Source organism: Pseudorca crassidens, chromosome 3 (genome assembly GCF_039906515.1).
Source record: "Pseudorca crassidens isolate mPseCra1 chromosome 3, mPseCra1.hap1, whole genome shotgun sequence".
Lineage (NCBI taxonomy): Eukaryota > Metazoa > Chordata > Mammalia > Artiodactyla > Delphinidae > Pseudorca > Pseudorca crassidens.
In genome coordinates, this window is record NC_090298.1 from 72804708 (window position 1) to 72828283 (window position 23576).

At 37.4% G+C, this 23576-nt stretch overlaps 1 protein-coding gene across 1 annotated transcript in view; it reads left to right on the forward strand.

Annotated features, from left to right (window-relative positions):
• ADGRV1 (adhesion G protein-coupled receptor V1) overlaps nucleotides 1-23576 on the forward strand; it is a 567434-nt gene that overhangs the window by 220763 nt on the left and 323095 nt on the right. The window contains exons 70-77 of the mRNA XM_067731218.1: nucleotides 1034-1507; nucleotides 4487-4630; nucleotides 7065-7239; nucleotides 7897-8032; nucleotides 9497-10533; nucleotides 14138-14255; nucleotides 15111-15282; nucleotides 20381-20623. Of these exons, the coding sequence (XP_067587319.1) occupies nucleotides 1034-1507; nucleotides 4487-4630; nucleotides 7065-7239; nucleotides 7897-8032; nucleotides 9497-10533; nucleotides 14138-14255; nucleotides 15111-15282; nucleotides 20381-20623 (2499 nt within the window). The remainder of the gene's footprint in view (nucleotides 1-1033; nucleotides 1508-4486; nucleotides 4631-7064; nucleotides 7240-7896; nucleotides 8033-9496; nucleotides 10534-14137; nucleotides 14256-15110; nucleotides 15283-20380; nucleotides 20624-23576) is intronic.

Below are 23576 nucleotides of genomic sequence, written 5' to 3' on the forward strand. Positions count from 1 at the left end.
GCGCTCTTAATCCCCTTTCCTCGTGCACAAGGAAACAAAGAGGCAAGGAAAAGTCTCTTGCCTCTTAGGCAGGTCCAGGCTTTTTCCCGGACTCCCTCCCGGCTAGCTGTGGTGCACTAACCCCTTCAGGCTGTGTTCACGCAGCCAACCCCAGTCCTCTCCCTGGGATCTGACTTCTGAAGCCCAAGCCTCAGCTCCCAGACCTCGCCCGCCCTGGTGGGTGAGCAGACAAGCCTCTCAGGCTGGTGAGTGCTGGTCGGCACCAATCCTCTGTGCGGGAATCTCTCCGCTTTGCCCTCTGCACCCCTGTTGCTGTGCTCTCCTCTGCGGCACCGAAGCTTCCGCCCTCCGCCTGCAAAGGGGCTTCCTAGTGTGTGGAAACCTTTCCTCCTTCACAGCTCCCTCTCACTGGTGCAGGTACCGTCCCTATCCTTTTGTCTATGTTTATTCTTTTTTCTTTTGCCCTACCCAGGTATGTGGGGAGTTTCTTGCCTTTTGGGAGGTCTGAGGTCTTCTGCCAGCGTTCAGCAGGTGTTCTGTAGGAGTTGTTCTACACGTAGATGTATTTCTGATGTATTTGTGGGGAGGAAGGTGATCTCCACGTCTTACTCTTCCACCATCTGGAAGCTCCTCCTCGATATTCTCTTTTTATTAAAAACAAACAAAAACAAATTCCAGTGTGAATGTCAGATTATCTACTTACTTTTTACCTTCAAATATTGTCTGTGGTTCACTATTGAATGTATTTGTGGTACTGGTATTTTAAAGTTAACTTGTTTATCTTTTCAAATTACGTTATTTTAGAAGCAGGTGAAATGAAATTTTATAATCCTGTCTTGCAAATTGCATACAACAGCCTGAAAGAGTTAAGATACTTTCTAAATTACCTAACTACTTGGAAAGTTTCACTTGGAATATAATGATGCACACTTAATTTTTTTTGTATATAGTAGAAGAAAACTAATTTAAAGGATTTTTGATTCAGTATACTGAATTGTATAACTTTGTTGGGGTTTTTTTCCTTTTATTTTAGGTTTACTGGGAATTAAGCAGTGAGTTTGATATTACTGGAGACTTTCTATCTACAAAAGGATTTTTCACCATTGCTGATGGAGAAAGTGAGGCCAGCTTTGATGTTAACTTGCTACCAGATGATGTACCTGAGATAGAGGAAGTTTATGTGATTCAGCTTGTTTCTGTAAAGGGAGGAGCAGAACTTGATCCAGAAAAATGCATCACACGGTTCTCTGTCTCTGCAAATGATGACCCACATGGGGTATTTGCCCTGTATTCAGATCACCAGTCAATACTTATTAGGCAGAACCTTAGTAGATTCATCCAAATTAATGTAACCCGGCTTGCTGGAACATTTGGAGATGTGACTGTTGGATATCGAATATCATCTGATCCTAAGAAGCAGTCTGTTGTTACTGAAGATGCAGAGAGGCAGCTGGTGGTCAAAGATGGCACCAGATATAAAGTGGACACAGTGTCAGTCAAGAGTCAGGTTTGTAGCATTTCTTTAATTTCCTGATCATTCCAATAAAACTCCTTCAGGAAAGCCCTAGTTAATCTCATGATCAGTTTAAAGTCTTATTCTGATATTTAAATGGAACCATGGAAAATACCTTAGAAACTGCATACTAATTATTGGATAATACATATACTGAAGTATTTTCAGATTATAAGTAAATAAGTATATTCTTATTTGGAGATAAAATATTTTTGTCTAGATAGTAGCAGGCACTTATTTAGTACTTCAGAGTTCCAGAAATTGTTCCAAGTGCTACATAAACACACACACACACACACACACACACACACACACACACACACACACTCTGGATGCTTGTTGAAGGGAAGATATTTGTAGACTTCCTAGGACAGCAGACTGTTCTGCCGACATATCAGGTGAGAGTGCTAGGAATACATGGATTTTCTGTGGGTCAAATAGATACCTAGCAGTCTTTCTCAGTGTGATCCACAGAAAGTGATTGGAGCAACTGTTTTCATCCTCCCAAGAAGATAACTAGTATCATTCCATATGCATGGCAGAGAAGTTAATTTATTTCATGCATGAGATGCATTATAGCTGTGAGGATTAATTATCTCATGGTTGAGAAAGTCTGTACCAGAGGACACTTTTAGATTATCTCCTGTGGTGGTACCTGGGACATTTTGAAGGATGGTAGTCCTCTTGTCATTTTACTTTGAAAACTTAATGGTATAGTTGATAAAGATACTTAGCTTTCTTAATACCTGTTTGAATTATCTATGGATTTCTTAATAACTGTTTTGAAGCTCTATTATTTTTATGATTTCTATTTTCAATAAAGAGTAACAAAAGTTTACTAGCTTACCCATCTATGAAAGCTTCCTCTTATTTGTTTACTTTAACATCTTTCATTAGTGTATTTAAATTTGCATGGGTTCCTTCTGTCTCTTACATTCCACTATGTGTGGTGTAGACTGCACATAGATTATTATGTGAGTTAGACTTCCAAGGTGACTATTTAGGGCAACATGTGACATGCGCATAAACTGAGGGGAGGATTTTTCCAGCGGTCCCTTTCTCCCCTCACACCCTGGGTGTAATGCATTGCTGTTTAAAGTTTGGGATGTTAGTTACAAGTTACATATAGATCTACCTGATCTACCGCCCTGATAAAAGTTAGGACTTCGGACAGGTCCGCCACAGAGAAGGACCTTCAAGTGGGTCTTGGGACAGAATGAGTTTCCATTAGGCTCTGAAAACTAGAAGACTCTTGATGTTGGTTTAACATGAGGACCAGGGAGTGAACAGTTACCTCACCTGGGTAACAACAGGCTTCTCAGATGAAGTACTCACTGATGGTAAGAATCATTGGCACGATAAAGAAACAAGTCTGCGTTTAAAAGAATTTAAGTTAGAATGCAAGATAAGATTATATTCACGGCTGTCATTTATTCAGATATTTATTGAGCACTTGCTATGTGTCAGTCATTGTGAGAAGCACAGCAGCTATAGCGATCACAAAGACATAATCTCCGTTGTCAGGTTGCTCCCTGTCTAGTGCAGGAGAAGGCCCTTGAACAGCCAATTATAAAAGCAAGCAGATAAGCAGTGTTCAAGATGCACACAGGATATTATGGGGCTGTAAACTCCATTTGTGCCCAAAGCCATCAAGAATGATGGGAAATATGTAGAATAGTATTGGTGATACAGTCCTGGATCAGGGACATGGAAGGGCAAAACAGAACACCCTCAACTCCTAAAAACCTTCAAGGTCGTTTTCAAATTAGTCTACCCGCTTTTCTTCTGTAGGCAAACCAGCGTTTCTCCAAATCCATCATTACTCCTGTTCAACTTTAATGTTTAATTACTGCACCTTGGGGACCTGCCACACTCCATAAGTATGTGTGCTGCACGGGCCCATGAACAGAAGAGTTGGGTAGGAAGGCACAAATGCCTGGGAGCTTTGAGCTGACATCTGGCCGTTCATTCTTTAGGAAATCGGGACAAAAAAATCCTTAGCTGCCCAGCCAGTGAACTGCATGGGGAAGGGGTACACCCTTCAAGGAGAGGAGGGAGGCACATGATTGAAGTCAGGACACCATGATTTATTTCTGTTTCCTCAGCACTTGATCTATGCTTCATGTTCAGTGAATGTGATTTGGAAAAGATGAAGGTTGATTGAATGAATAAAACATCTGTTCCCCTCATGTTGCACATTTGAAACCACTATAGTACATATTTTACACATTTCAGAGTGTGTTTTGTGTTTTAAGTACATTACATTTAAAAGAAGGACAGACTTCATAGAAATAGTTATTTGTACATTCAATAAAGATGTACAGAGTTGTTAGTAATATTCCAGGTTACGGGGGCTTATCCATTATCAGTAACAAGGTTTCTGTGGAAAAATGTATTATATCAATAAGTGTTAAAAAATCTTTTAAAGTAATACCAGGTTTTAAATTCAGGATTTCCCTATTTTGTTGGATTCTAAAACTTTGAAAATTGGTAGTCTAATAAATGGTGTTAGTAGTCTTTATTTGTCCCAAGTATTCAAATAATCAGTACACCTAAATCATTATCTGTTTTAAGTAGCTGTCATTAGAGTTCTTAGTTTCTACACAATGAAAAGGGAGAAAGTGAGTTTTGCTGGTTTTAGGAGCTGACACTGTTCACCAGTGAGCTCTTTCCATTCCTGTGCACGTGATTCTATCACTAATACTACTTCTGAGATTCTCATCATTCTTCAGGTCATTTGGGCACACAGAGAGTATTTGCAGATTTGTGTTTTTTTTTAATACTGTATGGCTCTCAGTGTTAGCGTCAAAGTCTTCCTGCTGGTGCTTTGTTTTGTAACATGGGGGAAAGGGCATATACTGATGAAACTGATACAAAAGGAGGAAATGCTAATGACTCATTTCAATTGTCAGTATTTTTCTTTGAAAATTATTTTTTACTATTAAAAAAGTCATTGATACTGTTTGTATATAGGTCTTCCTACCCCTGGGCTCTAATTTCACCTTGCAACTGGTGACTGTGATGCTTGTTGGTGGAAGTTTCTATGGCATGCCAAGAATTCTCCAGGAAGCAAAATCTGCTGTCCTTCCAGTCCCTGAGAAAGCTGCCAATTCTCAGGTAATTGGCCCTGGGTGTGGTACTACCCCGGAACCACTAGAGGGCAGCTCTTATAGGAAGGACTAAGATTCTTAGAATTTCTTAAGATTCACTATTTCCTTAAATCTAAGTAATCCTATGAATATCAAAGTAGACACTGTGGATACACTATATGAAAATAATTTGTCAGTTTTCAACATTAGATAGAAAACTATATCTCCTTTCTGGAGTTTTAGAAAGTTTCTGTCTTGTAGAATGTAAGGTGTCGAATTTTTAAATTAATTAATTAATTTTTGGCTGCATTGGGTCTTCATTGTTGCACGCGGGCTTTCTCTAGCTGCGGCGAGGGGGGCTGCTCTTCGTTGCGGTGTGCGGGCTCTAGGCGCTGGAGCTTCAGTAGTTGTGGCTTACGAGCTCTAGAGCACAGACTCAGTAGTTGTGGCGCATGGGCTTAGTTGCTCTGTGGCATGTGGGATCTTCCCAGACCAGGGCTCGAACTCATGTCCCCTGCCTTGGCAGGCGCATTCTTAACCACTGCGCCATCAGGGAAGTCCTAGAGTTTTTAAAATAACAGTCACCTAGAGTCAAAACTTCAGGTTTTTTCTTGAAAATGAATATTTAACATTGAGATATTTTATGCTAAATAATTAAAATTAGAATGAAACCTCAGTTCATATTTCAGACTTTCTCATTTACTAAGATTGTAAATATTTAACTTGTGGGGCTCTTTTCACTGTGGCAAGTTTGTACTGATATAGGTTAATGCTAGTGGTGCACCTAAGTATTTGAACCTTCTACCTGAATTCATTTTAGGGAAGATTGTTCCCTAATCACTTTATAAATTCACATGAGAACAAAGAATACCTTGAGGGCTTTGCTTCCTGTGTAGGCCAATTCTGTCAATATAGGAACAAGACAGGGCTCCTGTCTCTGGCTACGGTAATGTGTGTATTTTATAAACCATAATAAGGGATAAGCATGCATCCTACTCCTTCAGGTGGGAGTTCCTTCAGTTCCTTGACCAGGATGTGGAATCTGTGCAGGAGGGGCAGGAGTGTGGGCAGATCTGGCCACCAGCTTGTGTAACAGGGTCTCTGGCCATTAAGGGGATGCTCTCCAGTTACTCCCACCTAGGCTGCTTCTCCCCAGGGAATGAATTTGCTTTGCTCCCTAAAGTGGAATCCACCAGCATTAAAATTAACTGAGAGGAATTGTCTTCTTTCTGCACCTCCTCTTTTCAAGAAGGAAAGAGGGTATAGAATTTAATGCTTTGACATTTTGTTACCTTCTTTTTGTTCACAGGTTGTTAATAACAAAGATTCCTTTCAACCTGAATCCTTTGTTTGGTGTAGTAAACTATTTTCTTCTCCTTCTCCATGCATGTTGTCACAACATTATGTCACATCAAAGGGCCAGATCAGGGCCAGTCATGGAGTATTCCTGTCCTTGGTGTATCCTCTGTACTCCTTACCAGTATTTGTATGTGGGGGGTGTGTGTGTGTGTGTGATGTGCCTAGGACACTTTCAAACAGCCTCTAGCCATTTGGCAAGCATGAGCTCAGATATGCCAAAGATTTTGGCAGTTGCTAACCAGAAGCCTCACTGTAATAAGGAATCTAGGCGGGTGTCAAATTGAAGTTGTTGGTTTTTCTTTTCTGTGGCTTCAGAAGCTGTCCTGTGGCCCCTCTCACACTTTCTGCTCCTCTCCATTCCAATTTAAAATGGGGAGAATGAGTCTTAATATAGAACTGTTGATTCTATGGTATTCCAAATGTATAGATATTGGGACCAAAGAGGTAAACTGAGTTGTCTAAATAACAATGTGAATCCAGGAATCTGGTTTTATTCTTATTCTTTGACCAGAACTTATTTCATCTATGAATCCCAGGGTACCCTGGGAAGGTTGCCCTGAAAACCAGATCTTACTTGGTGTGGATGAAAAAGATTGTTATTTTAAAAAAATCTTTGAGGGTTTCTGATCCTCAAAAAAAAGATACTGTATTGAATCAAAGAGCTGAAAAGAACCTTAATAGAAAATCTAGTTCATGGTACTCACTTTATAAATAAAGAATTTATTATTATACCTTAGAAAGAAGTCAGATTTCAGTTCTAGACAAATTAGGTTCTATAAAGACCCGTCAACAAATCATATTAAAATGCCATGTTTAATCTTTCCTTTCATTTAACCATAATTACCATTATATTTTTAGATATGGTTAATTCAGGGGTTTACATTTTGATAAAAAAATAAAGCTGTAAACTATAATCAGCATTATAAAATAGAATAAATTTTCAAATTTCACATGTCATTTCTTAACTACTACTCTTTAATTGACTATATTTTAGAACAGGAAATATACTGTGTAAACAAAGAGAAAGTTGACTTTTAACCCACTCTTCAGAAAACAAGAACCTTTAGAGAGAAATAAAATGTTCTAAGCATGTTTTTCCTCAGGTTGGATTTGAGTCTACTGCTTTTCCACTCCTGGACATCACCGCTGGAACAAGCCAAGTTGTGATTTCTAGGAGAGGCACGTATGGCTCTCTCAAGGTTTCCTGGGCGGCTGGATATGTTCCTGGGTTAAAAATCCCCGAATTCATTGTTGTTGGCAATATGACCCCCAAAGTGGGTGAGTTGTGGCTTTTCTAGGATTTTCCCTATAGAACATGGAAATGTGTAATTGGCCACTAATTTTCCTGAATCCTCTTTACTCTGGACAGTGAGCTATTTGCCTCCTAATACAGTCCTCTCAGATTTAAGTGATCAGAATTTCACAGGCTGCTTGGTGAGAATGAGAGGAACTTTATTCGTTCAAATGGAAAACTTCATACCTCACCTGGAAATAATGGTCACTAAGCAGACTACTCTGTTTATACCTGAGGAGTTAGTTCTAAAAACCTAATGTGGCCCATACGATAATCAAAAAAGACACACCTTTATATCCATTTACATGTTCATCTGAATATTTCTGACAGTTGAGCAGCTGTTATTTCATCTACTTTATTTTTAGTTATACCATAAGCTCTGTGAGGATCAGTGAGGTGCAAAAGTTAGGTGGTTTGACCTCTACCTTGTAAAGGAGGCATGATTAAAGGCAAGGTGTGTGTGGTCTACGGAGCTTCCTCTATTTACACTCCCTCCCCCACTGACTTTTTAAATGTTTTACCTTTTGTAGACTGTCATAGAATTTTGGAAAAGGAAAGATTTCACTCTATTTTTAAGAGTTGAATCCCAATTTAAGAACTCAGAAATGAAACCCAGCTTCCCTTTTCATGTTCCCTGTCAGGGAGTCTTTCATTTTCCCATGGAGAAGAAAGTAAAAGAGTCTTGCTGTGGACATTTCCTAGCCCTGGTCGGCCAGAGGCCTTTGTCATTCACCTCTCAGGAGTGCAGAGCAGTGCCCCTGGTGGGGCTCAGCTTCGGTAAGACCAACTTGATTTTCAGCCAAGAAAGTCTCTGAGGAATAAGCTGGAATTTACCTGTTGAAACAAAAAAAAGACACAAGGATCTCTCTCCTTGAAGCAGAGGCGAAAACAGTTTTAGTGTAGAGCAATATATGGCCTGCATTGCCAAAGATGCCACCACCCACTGCTTGCTTGAAGAGCGTTTCTCATGACCTCTCACTCAAGAATGTTGGCCTGAGGTGACACCTCCAAAAAGAACCATGATGGCAAAGCCACCTTTTTTTTTTTTTTTTTTTGAAAATGCATTTATTCAGGGACACACATGGTTTAAAATACTCCTTCTACAGGGAGAATTCCAACCTGGGTCTGGCAGCTTTCCATGGTTTTGGTTGGGTGAACAGCGTTATTTCAAGAACAGTCCTATGAGCTGCTGAGTTGGGGTTCAAGTTGCTGAATTCAGGAGGAAAGGAAATTCTGATTCCCCTTCAATCCAGGAGCCAAGAGACTGAAAGCCACAGGAGTCTAACTTAAAATGGCAAAGCCACTATTTTTAAAGGAAACTGTCTTCTGAAAGGTAGCCAAAAATACCTGATTTCTCCAAGAGATAAAGAATAAGAATAAGAAATCACAGTAGGATAATAATGTGACTTGAACTAGTAGTTCTTTTGAGTTTAATTTATATCAGTATATTTGCAGATAAATATGTCCTGGTCAAAAGCAATTGACTTTTCTCATACGTGAGATGGATTTGATCAGAACAACAGAGGACTGATCTTAGAGCCAGACCCTGGGTTTAATCCTGGCTGTGTCACTTACTTTCTGTGTGACTTTGGGAAAGTTACTTGATCTTTCTGTTCTTTAGTTTACTTATTTGGAAACTGGGAAAAATGTGTGGGCAAAACCAGTGTGTGTTCAAGTGTGTTTGTATACATATTTATGTATAGGAGATATTGGTTGGAATCCAATATGGCTTTTGATTATACATATGCCATTCAAAAAGTGTTTGGACACAACGTATTTTAGCTTAAAAAATTCACATACCTTTAACAATAACAATAATAGCTAACAGTTTTTTTTATTTCTTATTTTTAAATTTATTTTATTGAAGTATAGTTGATTTAGAATGTTGTGTTAATTTCTACTGTACAGCAAAGTGATTCAGGCTAACAGTTTTATAGTGCTTACCCTAGGCCAGGCATTGCCCGCCTCCTCTCTCCATATATATACATATACATATATATATATATATATATATATATATATAGACCTTGTTAGGTCCTATCACCTGTGCAGCTCCTGTTCTTATCTTTCTTGTGCTCTGGTATATTCATCAATAAGTAAATAGGGTTTTATGGAATTTGAAAGGGCATGTCATTTTTAAGATGTCCTCATGAGCAGTATCTTAAGTGTGTGAAAGATGAATCTCTATAGTGGTATTCCTGTTTTTCATCAGTTCTCTCATGGTTTAAATTTTTTTTCCAGATCAGGTCTCACCGTTGCTGAAATTGAACCAATGGGAGTCTTTCAATTTTCCCCTAGTTCAAGAAATATCATAGTGTCAGAGGATACACAGATGATCAGATTACATGTACAAAGACTGTTTGGGTTCCATGGGGATCTTATTGAAGTTTCCTATCAGACAACTGCAGGAATGGCAAAGCCCCTGGAAGACTTTGAGCCTGTTCAGAATGGGGGGCTGCTTTTCCAAAAATTCCATGCTGAGGTTGATTTTGAAATAACTATTATTGATGATGAGCTTCCTGAGATAGAAGAAATTTTTTACATTAATCTAACTTCAGTAGAAATTAAAGGATCACAAAAATTTGATGCTAATCAGAGACCTCGCCTGAATCTAGATTTCAGTGTGGCAGTGATCACAATATTGGATAATGATGACCTGGCAGGAATGGATGTTTCTTTCCCCAAGACAACTGTGGCTATAGCAACGGACACAGCTCTTCCTCTAAAAACTGACTCCTCTACCACACACCCTGACACAACCAAGATAACTGCCGAAGTGGTTGCGACTGGTACGTCTGCTATGTCTGAGAAGCCTGATGTGCTCACTGTAACTGCAGATGTTTCCCCTCATGGAACATTTAGTCTTGGGCCATCTGTTGTTTATGTCGAAGAAGAAATGAAGAATGGCACGTTTAACGCTGCAGAAGTTCTTGTCCGAAGAACTGGTGGGTCTACTGGCGATGTCAGTGTAACAGTTAAGACTTTTGGTGAAAGATCTGCTCAGAAGGAACCAAATGCATTGCCCTTTCCTGACATCCATGGGATTTCCAACCTAAGATGGGCAACTGAAGAAGAAGATTTTGAAGAGCAAACTCTTATCCTTACATTTGTAGATGGAGAAAGAGAACGTAAAGTATTTGTTCAAATTTTGGATGATGATGAGCCTGAGGGGCAAGAATTCTTCTACGTGTTTCTCACAGACCCACAAGGGGGAGCACAGATTGTGAAGGGAAAGGATGACAGTGGGTTTGCAGCTTTTGCCATGATCATCATTACAGGTATATATTTGGAGTGATGGAGTTAAAAATGTACTTTTGTGATACAGAATTTGTAATAAGATCATTCTATCTTTAATTTAAGAAGGGGAATTACTTGACTCACCCATAGTGAATCATTAAAATTTTGTTTTCCTATGGCATGAACCCATAATATAAACTCATGATGTTGTTCGGAGGTGCCAGGCTAGAGTTTAATGGACTGTAAATGTCACTTAGCTCAGAGCCAGCTAAACAATTACACAATTTATAAATCTGTACTTTCACAATAAAGGGAAAACCTTAAAAATACTTAAGTTCATGTACTTCTTCTGAAATATATTTAATCACCCAAACATGATTGCCTGTCCTGTTTTGAAACCTCATTCTGAATTTCCCAACCACTTTCATTAATCTATCCCAGAGTCTAAGATTTCATTGTCAGAAAATTCTTTATATCTGTTGGAAATATATTAAAACTGTTTCCTTTTGTTCTGCTTTTGAACCAGTGCAGTTTATACAAGTTTTGGACTATTGGGGAGGTGTGTGCATATATAGAGTTCCTCATGCATGTTATAAAATTTTTTGGTGATAATTTGCAGTTTTCCTCTGAAATCATACTATATTTCTTTAAGTGGCTTAGCTCAGCTTGTCAGTACCTTACTGTAATTAGAGTATTGACAAGGCTGTCTCATGATTCTTACCTACTCCACTCTTTCATACAAACAGTTATGAGTTTTACACAGTGTTTTAGAGTTTCAGATAACACTATGGTAAAACATAGTAAAAAGAAAATTAAAAGTTATGAAGCCTATATTTTGACCCAGCTCAACCATTAATTGAGGAATTAATAAATCATTTAGTGTTTATGCTTTGTTTTTTATAAAAGGAAATATTTAGAATAAACATGTTTATGATCCCCTTTTAGGATTTGGTGCTTCCTAGAATTTTATTTATTTTAGCCATTCAGTTATAATTCAGTCATAATTTTACAATCGTGTAACTTTTATACCCAGCATCATCTCATTTATGCTACCCTGCAAATTTACACCAATTAGAACTGTCATTTATTCCTATTCCTTCAGTTTATTGAATATTGTAAAGTCAAATTCTGTTCTCCAAATTACTTACTGATTTTGATTCACATTAGCTTAATGCCATCTATATATTTCTATTAAAATTGTTTTGGCACTCAACAGCCTCCTCCCCCATTCCATGAAATAGATATTTTATTACATTTATTTGAATAAGACCAGAGCTGACAAAGTATTTAGCAATTAGTTTGACAGAGGCACAGACCAATCACAATGGTTGCTGGAGGCTTTTTGCTGTCCCAAACATTACCCCATTAGTTACTGGATCACAGGGAGATCTCATACTGGTTAGGCTGGTGACAGAAGGTTCTCTGGGGGCTCAAGACAGCAGCTGTATTCCAACTGGAATGGAAGTGCTCCTCAGTTCAGTTTGGCATACCAACGCATACCAATATGGCGTGCTGATACTATATCAATATGGCGTACCAGTGCCTACCCATGCATCAGCTCTGAGCCTAACTCACCAGGCAAATTCCCATTTATCAGCTCTGAGCCTAACTTACCAGTCACTCAGTTGAGCCTCGATGAAGTTCTCTAATGAGAACTTCCCTACCTAACACATGGCATCATACATACTTGGCAAATGATTGGCTCCTCTTAGTGTCACATGATGTAATTCACCAGCACTTTTGCATGTCGTGTACCCTAAGTTCCCTTACTCTGTCTGTGAATGTTCCTATCATTTTCTCCTCACCTGGCTTTTTAAAAAAAAATATTTTATTTTACTTTATTTTATTTTATTTTTTTGGCTGCATTGGGTCTTCGTTGCTGTGGGCTTTCTCTAGTTGTGGCGAGCAGGGGCTACTCTTCATGGCGGTGCATGGGCTTCTCATTGAGGTGACTTCTCTTGTTGCAGAGCACGGGCTCTAGGCGTGTGGGCTTCAGTAGTTGCGGTGTGTGGGTTCAGTAGTTGTGGCACACTGGCTTAGTTGCTCCACGGCATGTGGGATCTTCCCGGGCCAGGGATCGAGCCTGTGTCCCTTGCATTGGCAGGTGGACTCTTAACCACTGTGCCACCAGGGAAGTCCCTCCTCACCTGGCTTTTTATTTTAACATAGTATTTCTGTTTTAACTCTATCATTAATTTTGCTGATTCCTCTTATTTTTATTTGTCTTACCTTTAATCTTCATAATCTCACATTTAGATTTTAGAACAAACTTTCAAGATAAATCAGGGGAAAATAGTTTATTTTGTTTTGTTTTTGATCATTGGCACATTAGAAGTTTTGATTCATCTTACTAGAAATTTGACATCAACCTCATTATTGTAGATGTGGCAAGGGAAGTATTATACTCATTAGAACCATGCTAGTTGCTATTGCATTGAAAAAGAAAACGAAGGTTCTGCCTGTGGGAAGCTTATAATCTATTATTAACTGAGAGACCAAATTCCCATTAAAAGTGACAAGAAAACAGTTGCTGCTGAAGCAAAAAAAGTTGAGGTCTGGTTCTGACGCAGGGCTAAGAAGCAATTGTAGTGATTAATTGGTGAGGATGAGGATGGGCATCTGGCTGAGACAAAACACACATGAGGCACCAGGATAAAAGTCGTCCATCACCTCCACGTCCCTAAGCCATGGGCTCCACATTTGCTCACACTTCAGACCTGCAAAATATGGGCTGGTAACCACCAGCTTTCCCCTTTCGGGACAGTTCAGTGGTTTTCTGTTTCCTTACAGAAGTTCTGTCTACTTGGAATCTCAGGAGTCAGGTTTCAGGGTGAGGGGTACGAATGGTTTTTGAGGCTGATTGATTTGGATCATTGCTTTTAGGATCACTTTGCAAAACTGAGTCATTGAGAAATAGAAAGCAGCAGGAACTGTTTATTGGTATTTCTCTGGTCTGAGAAGCTAGTTTACCTTTTGGCAAGGATTTGGAGTGACTATTTCAGTGTAGTGTGGGCCCTAGGTTTGTTCCAGTTTAAACACAATTTTGTAGAATGATGCTGCCTGTAACCTCAAGAGTTGCTCAGAGGAGTTTCTTTTACTCAGAGGTTCTCAAGAGTTCCTTAATAGTTCTGTTTTTCTCTGGGGAAAATAACCAAATGTGAAACATAAATGGTCTTTCGGGTCAACTCTCTTATAGAAAAGTAAACAGTCAGATGGAGTTCATGTATTCACTAAATATTTATTAAACACTGTTTTGGTACCAGGGATACAGCAGTAAATAAAACAGTTGCTTCTGAGAAGAACTTATATTCTGTCAGGATGCACTGATTTTAAACAGTAGTATCAAGGACTATGAAATAAAAAGTAGAGCCTCATCAGAGAGAGATGAGCATGTTGTCATTATGGGAAGCAGGATTTGATGTTTTTTTCCTTTTCATCTTCTGTTCTCAAAGTGTCAGCTACCTTGATGTGATCATTTTGATTCTAGTCTGTTTTTAGTAAAGATCATTAAATGTTGTAGCTCCCGCCCACCCCATTCACTTTTGAATGTCTCAGTTTTATACCATCTGAGCTGGAAAGATTAGTGAAGCATTGGAGATCGTTTAAAGTCTTAAGTATATTATAATCTTCTATTTTTCTTTTCAGGGAGTGATCTTCACAATGGCATCATAGGATTCAGTGAGGAGTCCCAGAGTGTACTGGAGTTGAGTGAAGGAGCTGAGATGAGCAGACTGCATCTTGTTGTCACAAGGCAGCCAAACAGGTATGTTTATATATATGTGGAAGAAGTAACATCCTGTGTATCTAATTTGAATTCATAAAATGGTAGAGGCAGGATGAAATGTTGGTAGAAGAAGGTAGGGTGGAATTTGGCATGTCAGTGTTCAGATGCTGTAGTTCCTAATCTGTGGTTTAACACACTTGGTTTATGAACATAACTTGGGGCTGCCTTAACATTTTGTACTTTATAAAGTACCATACAGATGTTAGATTATGTAAGTCATCACTTTATCGTATTTACTCTTCTCTGATCACTCTGAATACACAACCATTTACTGTTAGGGAGACTTGGATTACCTTCGTTTTGCTTGCAACTTAGTACAGTATAGTGTACATGAGTGTTCATCATGTACATGCACTTGGTATGCACACATGTACATGTATTTGTATTACCTTTTCCATTTTGGGACTGAATATTCTCTGAAAATGTAAGTCATCTCTTGCCCTTTATTTTTATAGTAACAACCATTTTGGCAGTAGTGTTTTTCCTTTAGAAGGATTCTTGTTAAAAGACAAATGAGGAACACTTAGTTGAAGGCAAAAGTTCTCTATAATTTTTATTTTCATATTTCTGGTACATAGCATCAGGAATCATAGTTCAATAAATACTTAATTAGTACTGAATAAAATGTGGTTAAAGAAATGCCATGTAAACTCTGGCCTTAATTTCTTAACTGTAGTGGGGAGAATTGGTTATTTTTGACATTATCAGTGGGAGAGTAAGTGCTCTGCTTTGGATGTAGAGGTACACTCAGGCACAGTGATAACACATTCTGCATTAGCTACAGGAATAATGCACTCTGTGACTGCATTTGCATAGGTTTTGCTTTGTTCCTAGAGCCTTTGAAGATGTCAAGATCTTTTGGCGAATCACGTTTAACAAAACAGCTGCTGTGCTCCAAAAAGATGGTGTGAACCTGAGAGATGAATTTCTGTCTGTGTCAGGGACCACAATCTGTACAGCAGGTCAAACAAAGTGCTTTATCACCATTGAGCCCAAACCAGGGAAGGTAAGACACTATGAGACACAGTACTGGCAAATTCTGATTATATTTCTTTACAATTAATCATTCTAAAGCCACTTTGTTGAAACTTACACATTGCTTATGTGGAGATTCTTTGTGTCTCGCGTAGCCGTAATGTCTAAATCTCTTAGATGAGCAATAGATGTCACACTTAGAATTTATTACATTATGAATTTTTGTAAATAATCTTATCACTTGTGCACTTAAGACTTACACAATGTTGTAAGTCAGTAATAAAAAAAAGCTTGAATCTCAGTGCTAAAAAAAACAGCTCATCAGTTTTCTCTGTTCTGTTTCTTGTCATTTCCATGATTCTTCCTGGCCCACCTGCTCATTGTGTGAATGATCCCTTGAGTCATTTTCAGCCAGAGTAATATCTCTGATTACTCTGAATGTTTAGTGTTTTGCTTTTATCATATTGATAGATTTGGTCACATCGTGTTATATCCATAGATTTCATCCAGAATGAAAGTTCTCTCGTTCTCTAGAGAGTTCAGTTCTGACCCACTGAAGAAGCACCGAGGCCATGCTTGATGAGCCTTTGGATACATTTCTATTGGTTCATGTTGCACATGGCACCCAGGAGCCAGGTGTTCCCCCCTCTTTCTAAAGGAACCTCCATTATTCAAACGGTATCGGTCACTGATGACCTAACAGAGCTTTAGTCATTTAGTAATCATGTGTGGCTTTTTTAAATGACTATTTCATGATACTTTAATGCCTAAGGAGCACTCAGTAGTATTTGTTCTTTGTCTACTACTTAATTTATTAAACTCAAGTATTTATACAAAAACTAGCCATAATATTATGAATGTTCAAAAGTATCATGATTTCTTTGTACATGCCAAACACTTCAAACAGCAGAAAAAGCATTGCACAAATAAAGTTATTTCCAGATGTATAGCTATATTTAAACTCATTCTAAATAGCAGTCCTGTAGATTTAACTCTTTATTCATTTTTTTCTCTACCTGTTTTTTCACTTTCTGAGAATTACTGAAACAGTTATATTGATCTTCTCTAAGATTACAATGATACATATTTTCATACCTTCCCAGAACTGTAGTAATTGTATTGGTTCCAGAAGAGAAAGAATAATCGTCCCAGATCACTTAAGGTTACATGCTCTTGGTTATCAAGAGCTCTTTGTTCTTTGCTAGGACCACAGGTCCTGGTGCTTCTCTGAAGCTGTTTCAAATGCGAATTGCTGGTCATCTGATTGGGGTTCATTTTATGACTTGACTTGTGAGATCAACATTTTTTTTTTAAGTTCATGCTTTACAAATTAATTTTTTCAACACCATGTGTTTTCCTCAGAATGATTTGTTCTTTAAATTTTGCAGTGCCAGCTTTAACTTAACCATTGCCCTGTCACTGTTGAACATGGAGCTGGTCTATTAGTGGTATTGGAAAGGTAGACCTGCCTTGTTAATATCTTGTTAATTTTTAAGAAGGCAACCTAGAGGCTTTACCTCATAAGAAATGAGATAACAAATCTGTGATCTTAGTGCATCTCTGCAGTTCATCTGTTCTGTCGTATTCAGACAAACATACAATTGCATCATCTTTCAACTTCTGGGTGACCAACAGTACTCTTTAACTTCTTACTTGTTTTCATCTTCATTTGTATGTGTTTCACAGGTCCTAATAATTTATTCCTATTTTTGGTGCAATTCTTACTTTTTCTAGGAATAATTGTTTTATTAACATCTTTTATTAACTCTTTACTAACATACAAAGAGAAGAATGTTTATCATTCCTTAATAAATGAATATATACTGAATAAAAGATATAACTGTCTTGATATGTTAACATTCTCCTACACATTAAACTTAATAAAATATTAGGTACACACTATTATACTCACATTTTTCATTTTAACCATTTTTTAATACATTACAATAACTTTTCTCCTTTAAGTACCATTATAGATTCAAATTCAACTAATTTTAATTGCTTACTAAATGCTTTTCTTTTTGCTACTCAAATAGTCATGTCATGGACACTGAAAGATCTATTAAGCTAGTCTTTTGTCTTTTCATATTGCTTTAAAAATCTCTGGATGCTTATTTGCTTTATAGCAATAACCTGTGTTCTAGAGCCATCTTGATTTTTCCTGCTCTAAGACATCCAATCGACTGTTGTCTAAGAACTTGATTTCTTTCATCAAAAAGAGTTTCAGAGATCTGAGTGTATGTTCTGGAGATAGGCATGAGAGGTCATGGTTGACAAAGATGCTTCTGTGAGCCATCTTGGTAGTGACAGAGCTAGAAAATATGTTTTTTAAAATATTGAGTTCCCGCTGATTTTTTTTTAAACTTGGGAAATTCCAAGAATTTTCTTTTTAAAAGTTTTTAAGGGGCTTCCCTGGTGGCACAGTGGTTGAGAATCCACCTGCCAGTGCAGGGGATACGGGTTCAAGCCCTGGTCCAGGAAGATCCCACATGCCGCGGAGCAACTAAGCCCGTGCGCCACAACTACTGAGCCTGAGCTCTAGAGCCCGTGCACCACAGCTACTGAGCCCATGAGCCAAAACTACTGAAGCCAGTGCGCCTAGAGCCCATGCTCCGCAACAAGAGAAGCCACCGCAATGAGAAGCCCGCGCGCCGCAATGAATGGGTAACATTAGACAAGTTGCTTAGCCTTCCTGAGCTTCCCAGACTTGGTTGAGTTAATAATAGGGCTGTTAGATTAAATGAGATAATGACTAAGAGGTTTTTTCACACGGTTCTTGGCAAGGAGTTGGCCCTTCACAAGGGAGGGTTACTATTATTCCGAATGGATGGGAACAGAGCCCGAGGTGATTCAGTGACTTGAGTAGTAGCCACATCAATCCTGGTGGCAGGGGAGTGACAACAAAACAACACAGCAAACACAATGCACACTTTCATCTGTAGAGTTACGCCAGTGATTGATGGTGGTTTCTCCTAAAGACGCTCAACTGAAAGTTTTTCTACTCTATCATATCTCTAATTATCGTCCCTATAGTTATTCAAAATTTTCATTTTCAAGTTATAAAGAATTTGAGTAACTTTCCCCAGGTCAATTACTTGGCAAAGATTAGAACTCATCTTTTGAATTCCAGTCCATTTACCCTTTCTCTGCTGGGTATCTTACTGTTCTGTGGTTCTGTCTTATGGTTCTGTATTAGCAAAATGTATAAAGGTCATAGTTAATTAACTTAGGATGCATTTCTTAGCCCACAAAATCTGTTTAAACCAAACAGATTGTCTAAACATTTGTTGCAAATATTTTTTAAAAGTATTTAAGTAAGACATTATTTCATTATTATTTTGTTTGCTTCTGAGCAGGTCTGGGCCCAGGAAAAATTATTTTATACTAGTTGGGCAAAACATCATCCTGGAATGCTGCTGCCCTAACTAGGAAAGGAACTTGAGTTCTTGTGAGGTCTCCAGTCATATTTAGGTCCAGAGAGGTTCAGATAATGATCTGTGAGTTTTGCTTTCCCAATACACTTCAGGCATATTGTTTGAAGAGAGTATTTTGTTGTAAGACTGGAAGATTCCTTTTGTCTCTTCTAATTATGTGTTGGCACCCATCTGCACACTGTTCAATTTGCGTGGTTCCTTACTTAGATTATAACATATTCTTTTGACTCAAAGTAGTTATAAGTAATGTTTTAATCATCATCACAATGAGAAGAAATATTATGCTGAAAAACAAAGACAGGAGTATGTTGGAATGTAATATTGAAATCCTTAGTTAAATGAAACTATTGTGAGTTCAAGCTCATTGGCCATTAGGGAATAATAGTTATTGAATATAGTTACCCATACTTTTCTAGTGCTTCAGTTTATTGTATTTGCCAAGTTTAGTTTCTCAAAAGCGGGAAGAGTGCATTTACCTTCATTTCAATATTTACTGAGAGTTGATCAGCAAAAGTAAAGCATAATATATACCACAGGAAAACTAAATATATTTCTTTAGACAATAAAAAGAGATTAAGTTCACTTATTGTGCTACTAAGAAGCAACTCATTTTGAATAATACTAAAGAATTTGTTGTATTGCTTCATGACATAATGATTCTCATTAAAATGATCACAAAACAAATGATGAATAAGGTCCTTGCTGATAAATAAAAATGATGCATTATAACAAATTAGACAATGATACATGCAGTTGAAAATGCTTCAGCTTAGCTCTTGGAGTTATGCTAGGAAGCTAAAAATGCTGCTAAGATTTTCAGATTATTGTGTAAGAGCAAGTAAGTAAAAACAGGTGATTGACAGTATGTTATAGAATTGAATTCAGGCTTTGAAACATTATTTGAGATTGTTGAGAAAGAACCAAGGTAAAACATGAGCAAACTGTAACCAACAGACTAAATTTAGATTTCTTGATACAGAATTTAGGGAAATTTTGAAAAATACATAAAATCACTAAATTAACTCATCAATATTTGGTCATATTTATGTAAAACCCTTTAAAAATAAAACCTTACAAAACTGAAGCTCCCTTTCACTCCTATCCCATGTTTTTTCAATTCCACACCCTGCCCTACCCGCATTGCCACCCGTCCACCTGAGATAACTACCATCATGGTGTCTTATTTTCCTTTTTACTCTTTAAATAAATATGTATCCATTAACAAATTGTAGTAAGCTTTATGTAATTTAAAATTTTACATTTATTGTAGCATGCCATACATATCATTATGCAACTTGATTTGTTACTCATTATCATGATTTTGGACCCACCCATGTTGAAAAATATTGAAATAGTTCATTTTTTTTAACTACTAGGTAACATTTCATTGTACGAATATATCTTATGTATCCTTTTGCTTATTGAAGTATGCATAGATTGCTTCCTGACATTGATTTTCTAGTAAGAAGCTCACCCAGAGAGAGTAAAGGTATTAAAGAAAGACCAAAAATAATCTCATGGTAATCTAACATAAGAACTTAATTCTGTAATTATACAGAATGTATCTCTATATGTATACTTATTTCTGTAATAATGTATGTGAATAATACTATTTCTTAATATCAGAATTATCTTAAAATAGAAATCTATTAGTAATCATCCTTTTTTTTTTTTTTCCTTTTATCTCATTGTCAGATACGTCAAGTTGGAATGCAGTTTTTTGTGGAACTGTATGAAGTAACTGCTGGAGCAGCCATAAACAATAGTGCCAGATTTGCACAGATTAAATTATTACAGAGTGATAAACCTCTAAGTCTCGTGTATTTTTCTGTGGGTTCTCGGCTGCCGGTGGCTCATAAGAAGGCCACTCTAATCAGTCTGCAGGTGGCCAGAGACTCTGGGACAGGACTAATGATGTCTGTTAACTTCAGCACCCAGGTAAGCATGCAGTATGTATTATCACACAGTAAGGTTTTCTTCTTTAACTGTAGCATGTATAATGAAACAGAGAAGAATTGATGTATTATTTTCTGAATTACCATCATAATTCACATTATGTTTATTACATTAAGCTTTATCCTTGAAACAGTTCGATTTTTTTCACTTAGATCATGTTTTAAAATGATAGTCTTTTGTCTTTTTTTACTTTTGGAAAAGTTGATTATACAGTGCAAAGCGTCTTACATAAATCTGTTCTATAAAATCTGTAGAGAGTTGAAATTTCTTCAGAATGAAACTGTATAAGACCAGAAACAAAAAGTATGGGTCTTTGTTCTGATTTTTACCTGAACTAGTTGAAAATCTTCTTCAGGACTTCAAACAGTAACTGATCTTTATGTTTCTTTAAATCCATGAGTTCATGAGGTCTCACAGCCACTTTTCACATCCATCATATTAGGTGACATCAAGTGAAAGAGAAGGAGCAGGTGGGTATCCAGGGATTCAGAAGAGTAATGCTACGAAACGCTAAGCAACTAGAGCCTGGGGCTGGTCCACACAACATGCTATACCTTCCGAACATTATGTTTTAAACTTTGTTTTAGGAGCAAAACTCTAACATATTAAAGCAAAAGTGTGCATCTACTTTTCTTCAAGCATGATTGTAGAGGTTGGAGCTTGCCCACCTTAGCCCTCTCTTATTTCCCCTTGACTCATATAACTCCCAAAACCCCACAATTTGGAAACTACCATTCCGGACAGTGCTACCATTTCCCCGGTTTCAAGATTTCAAAGCTGATGACACTTTAGGCCTCAAGGTATCAAAGTTGTTTTCTGTTTTTTTATACAAAGTGCTGTTTAGTATGTCTTTGGTTGTTGAGTGGCTCAAACACATAGAACATTCTGTGTATATAAAATACAACATTTGTGCAGCCAGTTTGCTGTAGCAATCATGTGAGTCAGGGATAGGAGGTTAAGACTGGAGCTGTGGGTAGTGAGCTGTCCTGGAAGCTTGCCAGGAAGAAAAGTTGTCTTTATGACAAAGTCTACAGCTTGGCAGGTGAGAAGACACTCTATATCATATGAGACTCTAGAAATCAACTCCATCCTAAATAACGTTGAAATAGTACGAACATGAAAAGAAGTACTTTGATTCATGGAGATTTTGGCTTTTTTTTTTCTTTTAAGCATTTAATATCGTAAGAGAAATGAGAAAAAAAATTGTGCTTCTTTCTTCTCCCATGAAATATATATCATCATATGCTCACTACTTTGTAGAGTGGAAGACGGGAAGAAGGGATAAAAAGATTTGAGGCATACTTTAGTTCACACACTCAGTTGAAAGGGGAGATGAAAATGCCAATATAAGAGTGTGAATGCCAATATCTCTTATCATATTTATTTATATTCTTTCTAGATTATCCACAAATGATTCCTTGCAAAATACATGCTGTCACTAGCATGTAACTCATAGCATTTTTATAACACTATAAAAATCAACATAGAGGATCTCTGGTGATGAAAATGTATCTTGACTCTATCAACGTCCATATCCTTGTGATATATTATAATAATGCAAGATGTTACCAGCGAGGGATGTTGGGTAAAGGGCACAGGAGACCACTCTTTATTATTTCTTATAACTGCATGTGAATCTATAATTATCTCAAAATAAAAAGTTTCATTTAAAAAATTAGAAATAAAAGTTTTACCTCTCTGGTATGATTTTATTTTCCTGTTGCTTCATTGCCCCTGCATTTTCTCTCTCAATGCTAGGCACCTTGTTAGAAGAGAAAGTCATACAATTCTAGTTTCCAGTAGCTGACAAGGATGAGAAAATAATTATGGACCAAGTTGCTATTCTGTTACAGTGATATTAATTTTGCTTTTACTTTAAACAGATTTTAATAATGTAGGTAAAACAATAGCTGTAGCATACCTACGCTTCAGTAGGTCAGCATTCCTGGTACATAAATACTATGTGGTACATAAGTTCCCTTATATCTACATATTTGTGATCTAAAGTTAAGGGATATAAGGATTTGAGATAATGAAAATATCACTCATTCCAGTTATCTTTAAATTAAATAGGCCTATAGCTAAGCCAAATTTGAAAACCAATTCCAGATATTTCATTTGTATCTATGTGTACTAGACCAAAGCCCTACAAGTTCAAGAAAGAATATGCCTTTCCTTCTTATTCTCACATTGCTTATTCTATCAAAGGCTATTTCTGTATTGATTTTCGTTGTTGCTTTTCAATTGCATAGTGCTTCTTGTTTGTGTTTGTTATATGTATTTTATAAACACAAGAACATTTTGATTGTTCCATTTCCTTTAAATGTCTGAATTGTGAAATAACTTCTACCAGAAAATAGTGAACAGAATGTATATGTGCAGTTTATAGTAATAAAATCATCACCACCTACCTTAAGAAATCCAACTTAATCAGAATCTTAGCTGCCATGACCTCTTCTCTGATGCCATCCTGCTGTTTCCTTTGCAGAATAACCTCTCCCCATCTTGCAGATAACCTCTACCCTATATTACGTGATGAATTATTACCTTGTTTTTATTTATAGTTTTACCACATACCATATGCTGTTTAGGTTTACCTGTTTTGGAAATTATGCAGATGAGATTCTTCCAGTTGTATTGTCTTATGGTGTGCTTTTTTTGCTCAACAGTGTTTTTGAGAAATATGTGTGCTAATGTGTATAGTTCTTTCATTTTTCCTGTTATATGGTATTCCAGTGGATAGTTTCATTTCTCCATTCTGAGGCCAATAGACTTTTGTGTTTTTTCCTTCAGCAAGGCTTTTTTTCCCTATCATTATGCTGCAGAGGCTCTTGAAAACCCTTTTTCTTCATTGATTTTTCACTTTTTGTAACACTTGATCACTTCCTCCTTCTGGATGTGTGCTCTCCTTTGGGCCTCTGGAGCACCACACTTT